At 39.0% G+C, this 13,137-nt stretch overlaps 1 protein-coding gene across 2 annotated transcripts in view; it reads right to left on the reverse strand.

Moving 5' to 3' along the window:
- BLVRA (biliverdin reductase A) overlaps nucleotides 1–13,137 on the reverse strand; it is a 128,171-nt gene that overhangs the window by 95,745 nt on the left and 19,289 nt on the right. For both annotated transcript variants that reach the window (XM_016212518.2, XM_016212517.2), the window contains exons 2-4: nucleotides 11,588–11,620; nucleotides 2,875–2,996; nucleotides 532–651 (exon numbers count right to left, since the gene is read on the reverse strand). In XM_016212518.2, coding sequence (XP_016068004.2) covers nucleotides 532–651; nucleotides 2,875–2,996; nucleotides 11,588–11,599 — 254 coding nt within the window. In that variant the 5' untranslated portion in view covers nucleotides 11,600–11,620. The remainder of the gene's footprint in view (nucleotides 1–531; nucleotides 652–2,874; nucleotides 2,997–11,587; nucleotides 11,621–13,137) is intronic.

A 13,137-nucleotide genomic window follows, 5' to 3' on the forward strand; every position in this document is an offset into this window, starting at 1 on the left:
TCTCAGAGATATTTCACAATGTTGAAAGTGCAAAGGATAAAATTTTGGAAGCTTATCCAAACTTAGAAAAAACTATGACAATTCACCAAGGCACAGAAAAGATGCTGGCTTTATATCCTAAGTTATATAATGAGAAAAAGGCAAACACTGTTCAAACTACTCTCAATAAACTTTTTACAAAGAAATAAAACACTTTAATTCTTAATGTTTCTAATGTTTTAAATTATAGTGTACTAAAGAAGTATTAACTTTACTATATTTTTCATTTCCTTATACATTTATAACCAATAGGAAAGTTTTTAAAGTTTTGACAATTTTTTTATTGTTGACACTATTACAGATATTCCCCCATCAACCCTTTTGACCTCCTCCACACATCTCACTCCCCTAGACAACATTTTTAAAGGTCGTGGATCCATTGTAATTTTTCCCATTGACTATAAGACCCATTTGTGAGACTTCAGCTTGCCCAGTCATTTTCACAGTCCTGCACTGCTGTACAAGGCAAGGACTGCCTGCATTGAAACCCACCTGATATAGTCCTCATGGCTGGTGCTTTCACTGCAGATATAAGCAACTTCAACCTCTTGGCTAGAAAGAGCATCTTCCAAAGAAATCTGCTGGACTTCATCAATGTACTTGAGCTCTCGTCTATTTGAGAATAACAGAAATGGAACTTAAAAGTAGACAGACACTGACTTAGAATAAATGAGCATCATCTTTCTCCCTCTTCCCAACCAATATATTGATGATCAGCTTTAGGAAATGGAAAAATTAATTTCCTCCCCCCACTTTCAGGGTAGTTGCCATGATGGAGTGAAAAAAACAGCCTCAGGTTTGAAGTCAGGGGATCTAGCATTGAGTACTGATACTACTGCTAACAGCCTGACGCATGTGGAAGTCTTTGAATTACTTAATATCTAAAATAAAAAGAATTGACCTTTTTTTCTCAAGAGGCAATCATCTCTACGGTCACTGCCAGCTCCAAGTACCTGGCCAAATGCTATGGCTACCAAACTTAACTCAAATCCAATATAGTAATACCTTAGAGGTACAAACTGCTATGTGAATTCAAGCTCCTGCACAACCATCATGGCCTTGGGATGATCAAATGGAAGGCAGGTATCACTACCTCCTTTAGAGCTGAGCTGACAAAGCCTAGAGAGGCAGTAGCTGCCACAGCTTATGCATAGCAGAGGCAGGACAGGAGCTCTATGCCTTTTGACTCTTACAGAGAAAGAAGAAACTCCTGATTTAGAAGATCTGAGAATGCTGGCATTCTGCACACTACCCTAGTGCAGAAGCTGGAGCAATAGAGCAGTCCTCCAATGAAAGATGGGACAGCCAGCAAAAGGCTCCCATCCAACTCAGAGCTCCACTCAAGCTGCAGCAGGCAGAGGGCATTTGGGCAAGTTTGGCTGCCAAAAGATATTAAGGTAGGTTTCTTCCTATGGGGGCTACCCAACCTACACTGCTCAATTTGACCAATACTTACTGTTTGTCTACTGTGTGGTAGGCACCATAAGGAAGATATAAAGAATAAACCAGAAGTCCTTATCTTCCAATCTTGCAGAGAGAGGAAGACACACATACACATATATAACAACACAAGATAAACATGAGAAGTGTTGTCTTGCAGTGTATGTGGGAGATTCAAGGAAGGTTAAGAAATATCTAGTTTAGGGTTTCAAAAAAGGCTTCTTGGGGAGAGGGTACAACTTAGCAGGTAGATCATGAGAAACAGGGTATGTGAGAAGGGGGAAAGTGTGATAATGACAGGGGTACAGTAAAGCAGTGGGTATAAGTTGGCCATCTTCCCACATGACCTCGGTACTTTAAAGAATTCCCACTGCATCAGTCATGGCAGCCAGGTGGCAGAGGATTGGGACTTAAGGAAAAAGGAGAGGCTTCATTTCATCATGCTTGATCAGAGCTTCAAATAGGAGTGCAATGGGAGTTATAGTATGGCTAATGATAAGTTTGATCTCCCATTTGTGTGCAGCTCCCTTAGTCTTACTGGGAGGCGAGGATTGACCGATGGCAGATTCCCAGCACTTCTAAGTCTCCCTAGTGACCCAAAGTCCTCTTTAAATCTTTAAAGGAATAGCCAAGTTTTGAGACAGACAAACTGGAAGAAAGTAGATCCAATAAATTCAAATATTAAAAGAACCTGCATGGAACATCAAATAGTTACTTATGCTTTGTGTATGTATTTTTTTAAATTTCTCTAAAGCACTAGAAAGTAAGTACACGCCTACCTTGCTCACCACCATATTTCCTCAGTTAATACAATACTTACATCTAGTTCACAACTAATACTGATAAATTATGTTACACAGCATTAGTTTGCTGAGTAGTATGTGCGTAAGAAAATAGTGAGGGGTAGAGCAAAGAGCTGAACATGGGCAATAAATAATAAAAAATGGTGATAAAATTTGGTTTTGATTGGTTATAGGAGAGAAATGAAGCCTAAAAGTGGAGCTCAAAATTATCAAAGAAAAAAGAACACATGATGTTTAAAAGATGAGCCTTAAAATCAAATAGACCCACATTCAAATCCAGTTCTTAGACTTTCCAGCTGTGTGACCTCAGGCAAATTACTCAACCTTTCTGTGGCTCAGTTTCTTTATCTGTAAAGTGGGGTTGATAATGGTAATGCTATCTATGCCAAATGGTTGGCATCCCAGCACTCTCAGTTCCCAGACCCATCCGAACTTGAGACCTTGTGGCACTGACCCTGAGCAAAGTTCTCTGGAATAACTCTGGAGCTGACTCTCTCTCTCTCTTAGGTCAGGAGATTCTCCATATCCCAAGGCCTACTCCATCCCACTGGACTTCCCATGAACTACAAGGCAAAAAATAAGTGTAAGCCACCTGGACACGAAGCCAATCAGGTTCAGGAATGCTGAGGAAGCATGTGGATTCCGCAAGTCCCTCATCCGCACAGAGCCGGCTCTGCCAACTCCCACCACCACCACACCAAACTTTCTTTCAGGCTAAAACACAAAAAACCAAGGTGGGTTTAAAAACAGGCCAAGAATCTGATGAACTAAATAGATCCAGAGACACTGACACATGCAACAGACAATCATACTTCAGAGGAAAGAGGGAAGGGGGGTGGAGGGTGGGAAGAGATTAGCCAACCAAAGTAGTTATATGCATATATGCATAACCCACGAACACAGTCAATAAAGGGGAGATGGCCTGGGGAAGGGGTGGCAGCGAGGTGGAGGGGGTCAATTGGGGGGGGGGATGGGACATCTGTAATACTTTCAACAATAAAGATAAATTTAAAAAAAAAATGGAAGAAAATGTAAAATCATTGTAGAGGAACTTCAAAGTATGAGGCATGAGGGCAGATACAGGACTACCACTCTGGGAGAGATAAAAGAGATTCCAGTCAGGAGGAACAATTTAATATTTCTCTCTCACTGTTTACAAGGATCAAAAAGTTTGACAACACATTGGTTGCTATGGGAAAACATCTATATTCATACATTGCAGGAGGGAAAGAAAAACAGGCAACCTTTGTGGACAGCAACTTGGAAATATTTACCATGCAAATGCTTTTTGGTCCAAAAATCCATTTCTAAGAATATAGAGCTACACAGGTGACATGACTTAGTCTTTTACAGTCTTTCTTATACCAGCAAGAGGTTAAAAAAGAATCCCTTACCCTTTGAGATACCATGGTGAAACCTGGAAAGTATTATGCTAAGCAAAATAAGCAACTCAGAGAAAGACAAGTATGACATGATCTTACTTGTATGTGGACTCTAATGAACAAAATAAACCAATTAACAAAATAGAGCCAGAGACATAAAGGCATGGGACAGATTGACAAATCTCAGAGGGAAGGTGGGGGTGAGGGTGGGTGGATGGGTGGTGAGAGATTTATCTAAGAACTTATATGCATATATGCATAACCCATGGACACAGACAATAGTGTGAAGGCCTGGGGGGAGGAGTGCAGGGTGGAGAGAATCAATGGGGGGGAAAATGGGACATTTGTAATACTTTCAAAAATAAAGATTTTTAAAAAAACTTTGCACCTCTACTCACTCTTTCTTGCCCAAGTGTAATCTGGTTTTCACTTCCACGCCTCTCTACCACAGGACATCTAAGACTGCATTGCTGAACTTAAGGGCTTTTCTTCAGATACATTCTCTAGAACTTCAGTCATATTTAAAACTTAATTGGACCTTCTTTAAATTCACTTCTTTCTTGTCTACTCTCACCTCATACTGAGGTTTTCTTTTCACACTTCACTACTTTCCTTCTCCATCATGCCCCCTCAGATGTGCATATTTCCCAAAGCGCAATCCTTGTTCCTCTGGTCTTTTCTCTTCCAAGGTGGGAGGGCAGAGTTGGGGAAAATCCCTCATTATTAAGGTTTCCATTACTATATTTATGCTAAAGACTCCAATATCTTGACTTGTGAATGACCAAGCTCCAAGCTCCAGTTCCAAGAAGAAATATGAATGGCATTTCCACCTGACCATCTCACCCTGACCTGGGTGACCACCTGAGGGGCTGTGCTCTGAACTTCTCAGCAAAGGCCTGGTGCTCCACAAATTCTACCAGGCATCCAGCTTGAAATGTTTAAAATTCAGGGAGTCATTCATGCATTTGACAAACATCCTCAGATATCAAAGGCCTGCTTGTGGCTAGCAATCCTTTTCCACCCTTCCCTCGCAAGTTTTCCTTGAAAATTTCTGTCATGATTTCATTGCTCTACATTTTCACTTACCCACCCAGTTTCTGAATTATCCTATCATTTAGTCAACTAATACTTAGTGAGGACAAACTATGTGTGAGGCATCATGCTAGATATCATGGGGATACTAACACATTGCGTACTGCTCATGAGTTTTCTCGTGTTTTGCGCACCATCTGTTAAGGACCGCTCATGAGTTTTCTCATTTTTCATGTGCCATCTGTTATGGACCTTAGATATCAACACACTGTCTTGTCCACACCGAATGAAGCAATCTCATTGGTGGAAACTGTGCAGGTCAATCTATGAAAAACTATATAATTGCACGAACCCATAAAGCATTGCAGTTACATTATATTTTGGTCATTCGAATAGTCTTCGTCTTCAAGTTCCTGGCGCTTTTAGAAATGCCCTCTCTCAGAAAAAGGAAGGAAACCAACGAAACTGATACACTTCCAGAAGTATTTAACGATAATTTATCAGATATTTCTAGTGAGATCGAAGATGCAGATGACTGTTTTGACGATTCCAGAGACGATTCTACTGATTCTACTGACAGTGAAATTATTAGACCTGTAAGAAAGCGCGAGGTGGCAGTGCTTTCAAGTGATTCCGACACTGACGAAGCTACTGATAATCGTTGGTCTGAAATTGACACACCACCAGCTTACAAGTGTTTGAAGGTGATGCTGGGGTCACTACATTTCCGTCTCAGTGTGACTCTGTACCCTCTGTGACCAATCTCTTTTTTGGTGATGAACTGTTTGAGATGTTGTGCAAAGAGCTGTCCAACTATCACGATCAAACCTCAATGAAACGCAAAACACCATCTAGAACACTGAAGTGGTCTCCGGTTACACAGAAGGACATCAAGAAATTCCTTGGCCTAATTATTCTGATAGGTCAAACAAGAAAAGATAGCTTGGAAGACTATTGGTCAACAGACCCTTTGATATGTACTCCTTTATTTCCACAGACAATGAGTCGCCATAGATTTGAGCAAATATGGACATTTTGGCATTTCAATGATAATGCCAAAATGGACAGTTGCTCGGGGAGACTTTTCAAGATCCAACCTGTGCTGGATTATTTCCTGCATAAATTTCGAACAATACACAAACCAAAGCAACAGTTGTCTTTGGACGAAGGAATGATTCCACGGAGAGGACGTTTAAAATTTCGCACATACAACCCAGCAAAAATAACAAAATACGGTTTACTTGTTTGGATGGTGTGCGAGAGTGACACTGGCTATATCTGCAATATGGAGATATACACTGCTGAAGGAAAGAAATTGCAAGAAACTGTTCTTTCAGTCCTTGGACCCTATCTTGGCATATGGCACCATATTTACCAGGATAATTATTACAATGCTAAATCTACTGCTGAATTGCTGCTACAGAACAAAACTAGAGTCTGTGGGACTATTAGGGAGAGTAGAGGTTTACAGCCGAATTTGAAAATGAAAACATCAAGAATGAAGAAAGGTGACATAATATTTTCCAGAAAAGGCAATATTTTTCTCCTAGCATGGAAAGACAAGTGGGTTGTCTGAATGATATCAACGACCCATGACACTTCTGCCTCGACAACAGGAAAAAAAAAAATAGAAAAACAGGAGAGAATATTGTAAAACCTCCCTGCATCAAGGAATACAATGCCCACATGAAAGGCGTTGACCGTGCGGATCAATTCCTTTCATGTTGTTCCATTCTAAGGAAAATGATGAAATGGACAAAATAAGTAGTGCTGTACCTTATAAACTGTGGACTTTTCAAGTCATTTAGAGTGTACAACGTCCTCAATCCACAAGGAAAAATGAAGTATAAACAGTTTCTGCTATCGGTGGCGAGAGGCTGGATAATGGATGACAATAATGAAGGCTCTCCAGAACCAGAGACAAATCTGTCCAGGCCTTCCCCTGGGGGTGCAAGGAGAGCACCTCGTAAAGATCCACCCAAAAGGTTGTCAGGTGATATGAAGCAGCATGAACCTACGTGTATTACAGCGAGCGGAAAGAAAAAATTTCCTACGAGAGCCTGCAGAGTTTGTGCCACCCATGGAAAAAGGAGCCAATCTAGATACTTATGTAAATTTTGTTTGGTCCCTCTTCATAGAGGAAAATGTTTTACACAGTACCATACGTTAAAAAAGTACTAGGAACTTTTTAATTGTTTTTGTAAATAAAAATGTTATAATTATTTAAAAACAACACCTAAAGTGCATTATGATCTATAGTTATGATGATTTAAATAACGTGCAGTTTGCTCAAAAACATGCGGTCCCTGGCGTATGTCTTAGAGATTTCTATGCGGTACGCAATGTGCTAAGATGAAAAAGGCACACAAACAGCTATATCTAAAGTTAGAGAATGGATGGTAACAAAAAAAGAGATAAAGGACAATAAAAATTCACAACAGAGACGTATTTCTCCAGAGAGAAAGCTCTAGAAAAACCTTTTCATACAGCAAAAATGACATTTGAACAGGATGGATATGATTAGCTGAATATAGACAAGAAAAAAAGGCATTCATCGAGTCAGAAACATCAGGGCTTAAATCCACGTTCTGCTCCTAACACCCTGTGACTTAGAGCAATTAACTTAACCCTTATTTTCATGTACAAAACAGAGGTAATAATAATAACATCTTTCTCACAGGCATTTTGTTAGGATTAAATGGATACATAATATGGGGTACAGTGCAGCAGATTAACAATATGTTATATCATGAAAACATAGTGCGGAGTGGAAAAATTAAAGAAAACAAGATATAAACTGTAACACAATACAATCATTTAAATTAAAGTATATCACACAATGGTTGCCAAGGGTTAGGGATGAGGGAGGCTGTGACAACAAAGGGGAAACAGAAAGGAATGTTTGGGGGGATCTGAATTCTGTTATATTGATGGGTATACAAATCCATGCTTGTATTTTAACTCACAGAACTGTATACCAAAAAAAAAAAAAAGTGAAGTTTACTGTATGTAAATGTAAAAGGTACTTGTATAAAAGCAATAACATATATTTTCATGAGTATATGTAAACAAAAAGGTAAACATTTACTTTGGAAGGGTGATAATGAGGATGGAGACAAAAAGAAATAAGAAAGTATATATAAGAGAGTAGCCTTGCACAGACCTAAAAGACAAGGTGTCATGCACTGGGGCTGAGGAGTACCCTCTGTATCTAAGGTCTCTTCCTCTGCCCTCAAAAAGGGAAAGAGAATGACATACAGGAGGGTAAGAAAAATAAAGGAGAGTGAGGAAGTGATGAGTAGGAAGAAAGTAAAGTAAGAACCAGAAAGCTTTGAAAGATATTATAGTCTCACTAGTTCAATAAGTTCCATGACTACAAATACCATATCTATATATGTATACTCTATAAATAGAAGATAGATGATAGATAGATGATAATAGATAGATGATAGAGATGATGATAGATTAGATAGATAGGTAGATGATAGATAGATGATAGATAGATGATAGATAGATAGATGATGATAGATGATAGATAGATAGATGATAGATAGATAGATAGATGATGATGATAGATAGATGATAGATAGATGATAGATAGATAGATCGATAGATAGATGATAGATAGATAGATAGATAGATAGATAGATAGATGATAGATGATAGATAGATGATATAGATAGATGATAGATAGATAGATGATAGATAGATAGATAGATAGATAGATAGATAGATAGATAGATGATAGATAGATAGATAGATAGATAGATAGATAGATAGATATAGATAGATGATAGATAGATGATAGATGATAGATAGATAGATAGATAGATAGATAGATAGATAGATAGATAGATGATAGATAGATAGATAGATAGATAGATAGATAGATAGATAGATAGATAGATGATAGATAGATAGATGATAGATGATAGATAGATAGATAGGTAAGTAGATAGATAGATGATAGGGATAGATGATAGAGGTGATGATAGATAGACATAGATGATGATGATGATGATGATGATAGATGATAGATAGATAGATAGATAGATAGATAGATAGATAGATAGATAGATGATAGATAGATAGATAGATGATAGATGATAGATAGATAGATAGATAGATAGATAGATAGATAGATAGATAGATAGATGATGATAGATAGATAGATAGATAGATAGATAGATAGATAGATAGATGATAGATGATAGATGATAGATAGATAGATGATAGATAGATAGATAGATTAGATAGATAGATAGATAGATGATAGATAGATAGATAGATAGATAGATAGATAGATAGATGATAGAGATAGATAGATAGATAGATAGATAGATAGATAGATAGATAGATAGATAGATAGATAGATAGATAGATAGATGATAGATAGATAGATAGATAGATAGATATAGACAGACAGACAGACAGATAGATGATAGATGATAGATAGATAGATAGATAGATAGATAGATAGATAGATAGATAGATAGACAGACAGATAGATAGATAGATAGACAGATAGATAGATTTTACCATTACAGCCATAAAGCCAAATTTAGAGTGTAGCACAGTATGCTGTTAAATAAATTTTGGTGACTGATTAAATAAATGAAATAATAGGATTTACAGCATGAAGTGTGGGAAAGGAGGGCACATCAAGCTTCCAGGCCAAGTAAATAGAAGGCAGTGGTGCCTTTCCCTAAGAGGAAACCATGAGAAGAAGCATATTTGGGGCAGATGTAAAACAGTAAGTCCAGCTTAGGTTATAAAGAGTTGGGGTACCTTTAGGACTTTTAAGTGAAGATGAGCATTCCAGGCTTATAGATGTACAGATCTAGAAATGAGGGAGAAAGATCTGGTTGAAAAGATCCATTTGGGATATCCCTAAACATACAACTGACAAAAGCTATGTGAACAGCTGAGTTCCCAAGGACAGTGGGTAGGGTGAGAAGACCCTAGGAAACACAAACATTTAAGGAGCAGAGAAAAAAAGAACCAAAGAAAGAGTCTGAGAAGAAGTCACCAGAGAGACAGGCAGAAACCCTGGTGTCATGGGAACATTTCAAGAACATGGTCAATAGTGTGAAAAGGTTTCTGCTAAATGTGGCAATTTGGAAGCCACTGGTGCCTTTCACCTGAGAAGTTTTAGTAGAGCAAAGAAATCAAGTCAGACTGCAATGGGATTAGAAATAAAAGTGAGAAGATGGGCACAGACACAAAATAATGAGTGTTTAAGGCAGAAGAGAAGGGAGACTATTTACATGGGGATCCGAGGTCTGGGAATATTTTTAAAAGGTTGAGAAGAAAAAGCCATCAAAGAAGGAAAGATAAAAATTATAGGACAGAAAGGGTAAATGATGATTGATGGAACTCTTAGTGGGCCAGGTAATATTAATGACAAGTTTCTCCTCTTTCTTCAGAACTTCTAAGACATGAGACTTTGGGTGAGTCATGGGGTCCTTCAGATAAGGGCTCAGAGGTACCAGAAAGTGGCTAACAGAAGTCAGCCACTTTGGAGGAAATGAGGTAGTAGGAAGGCTTACTTTTGACTGTTCACCATTTTGCAGCTTTTAAGTTCTACTAGGTATGTGTATTTACATTATTACAAAACAAAATTTTAAAAATATTTAAGATGAATTCCATTAAAGGCCAAAGCCAGACTAGACTATTGCAGGTTAAGAATGACTCAAAGAGAGGAGAAAACAGACATTCCCTGCAGACATCTCTTTCAAGAAGCTAATTCCAAAAGGGGTGAGAAAGGATGACAAAGTTTGACAAGATGCCATGTGTTGTTTTGTTCTAAAGAAAGTAAAAACTGAAGCATTTTGAAATATTAATGAGAAAGAGCTAGTAGAAATTAGGTAAACAATGCAGTTGGTAAAGGAGGTAATAAGGGAGGGAGAGCAAAGTCTGAATAGGCAGCAGAGTTTGCAATTCAGAGCATAAAGAGGGGTATACTTTTACTAGAAAGGCCTTGGAGTGAACGCAATGCATCCATTCCCCATTTCCATCCTCTCTTCTTCCTATATCCAGCCCAGTGGTAGAGCAGTAAGCTGCGGCAAAGTGGGCCGCCTGATTAGTATAAACCAACTGGCAAAATACTAGCTCCTCTGACACAGTAATTGGTCCAGGAATGGGAATGTGACCTGATTCTAGCCAATAAGACCTAAGAAAGCATTTGGTGGGGAGTCAAGAAAACAGGTTGCCACTCTTCTGGGAGAGGTGCGAAAAACCATCTCTTTCTCCTAGACATCTCATTAAATCAAAGAACAGGTACAGTGGAAGTGAGAGCATCAAGAAGATGATACAGAGAAAGGTCCTATTAAGCAGAAGTAAGGGTCCCCAGGGTAACATAAAGCAGGGCTCTGGGCTCAGTGCCCCCCACATGCTGCTGTCTGTGCCACCCCCACCCCATGAGTGTTGTTTCATGATTAACTGTAGTAGATAAATTCTAATCTAAGTGAAGCAGAACACAGATAAGAACTGCAGAGGGGGCTGCCCTGGTGGGTGTGGCTCTGTTGGTTGGAGCATCGAACCAAAAGGTGGCAGGCTTGATTATGGTCAGGGCACACACCCAGGTTATAGGTTTGATCCCGAGCCAGGGTGCATGTGGGAGGCAACAGATTGATGTTTCTCTCTCACATCAATGTTTTTCTCTCTCCTTTCTCTCTCTAAAAATCAATTTAAAAACAAGTAGAACACAGAGGGGCCTAATTCTTCCCACATCACCCAGAGCCTTAAACACGGCAGGTTGGAGGGGAAATGTTTTCAAGTTTGTGCTGATGTATATGAAAGCTTTATAGGGAGAGAAGACACTCTGTAAAGGAAAAATGAGGAACACTACAAGAAAAGCATTCCTTAAACTGGTACTTTTAAGGAACTCACCTCTGCATTCATCTTGGTCTCTTCTATCAGTGGCTGTGAAAACAAAAGTAGACGTTCAGGACCCTGGTGGCACCTGCCCCAAACTCCATGCAGATGTTCCCCTTTCCCATCCCCACTTTCTCCCCTACTAATTCCTGTCCTATTGACCCTATATTCCCCAAATGCCTTTACTACCTTGTACCCTCCGGTACCCATGCCAGTGTATGATTCTGAGGCTGGTGGTGGCTCACTCCCTTGGGACATCACGCCAGTGATGTTTCCCTAAAGAAAATTTCTAATCCCCAAGGTCCATCCCCTATATAGGAATATAGCTATGAATATCATGCCTCTCTGTACTTGAAAGAATGATGTACTTCCAAAAGCTGGTGCTCAGAGAAGATAGCTTTGTATATACCTGTCTTTTATGGGGACAAGCAAGGCTGTAAGAAATCCTTGTTTTTCTCTCCTAGCTGAGTTTCCAGAGGACTTACATTTATTATGTTAAAATAACAGTTCAAAAGGCTACTCTGTACCCTTGGCATTAAGAAGGAGGAAGAAGGGAGCAAACAGATGAGCAGGAATGAGGAAAGAAAATGGGATGATAAGAGGAAACAGGAAAGAGAAGGAAAAGAAATAAGAAGCTAGTAAGGAATAACAGTGGTTCCAAACTTTAATGTACTCCTAAAACTGTTTGTTGAAAATGGGTATTTCTGGGATTTACCCCCAGAATTCTGAGTCAAAAAGTCTACAGAGGAGGGGAGGCTAAGAATCTCTACTTCCAACAGGCATCCAAGAGATCAGGAACAGATGATCAGAGAGCTACACTTGGAAATATACTCTAACTTAGAGTAGAGCAGAGGCCCTTAAGAATTCATTTTCGCCTTCATTTTTCAGAACTGTTAGAATTGCCGCTTTATTTTAAATAAGACCTGGACAGGCAATGGCAGGGTAAATGAGGTAACCAGAGGTAACAAAGAAAGCACTAAAGATGCCTCTTCAGCTCTTTCACCTGAGGGAGATGTCCAAGATGCTCAGAGCTTATGGGAAGGACAGAGAGCCTTCCATGGCCTCTAGAAAGGAAAGGCTGTGGTAGCCCCTGTCCTTGGACCCAGCTCTGCATTTGATCTCATTTTCTTTCAAAATATAGGAAGGGTTAAGCACAGTGATGATTATTATTATGAATAACAACAATGAAATAACACCCATTTTAAAAAACCTTCACTCTTGGCAATCCTAAGAACAGCTGGGGTAATCATCTGGGCTGTGTGTTAAAAATAACATGTTTTCAGTAAATTCCCTCCTTTTTCCCTTCCCATTTCTCCTTGCTACTTTAAAGCAGGTCAAAACATGACCAGCATACAGGCTCTTTCCTTTTGAAATATGGAAACTTTCAATGTTTCCTGGAAATCTAAAAAAGGGAGCTTACTAGAAGACAAACCCTAAAAAACAGAGAGTGATAAAGTGGGTAAGCTTTCTTCTCAGATCTCTGGGAGTCAGCACAGATATGATGATTTACTTCTATTTTTAAGTCTTCCTTGGAGCTTAAATGAGAGTGGGCAAGTTAGATAACA

Source organism: Miniopterus natalensis, chromosome 10, assembly GCF_054644295.1.
Source record: "Miniopterus natalensis isolate mMinNat1 chromosome 10, mMinNat1.hap1, whole genome shotgun sequence".
Taxonomy (NCBI): Eukaryota; Metazoa; Chordata; class Mammalia; order Chiroptera; family Miniopteridae; genus Miniopterus; species Miniopterus natalensis.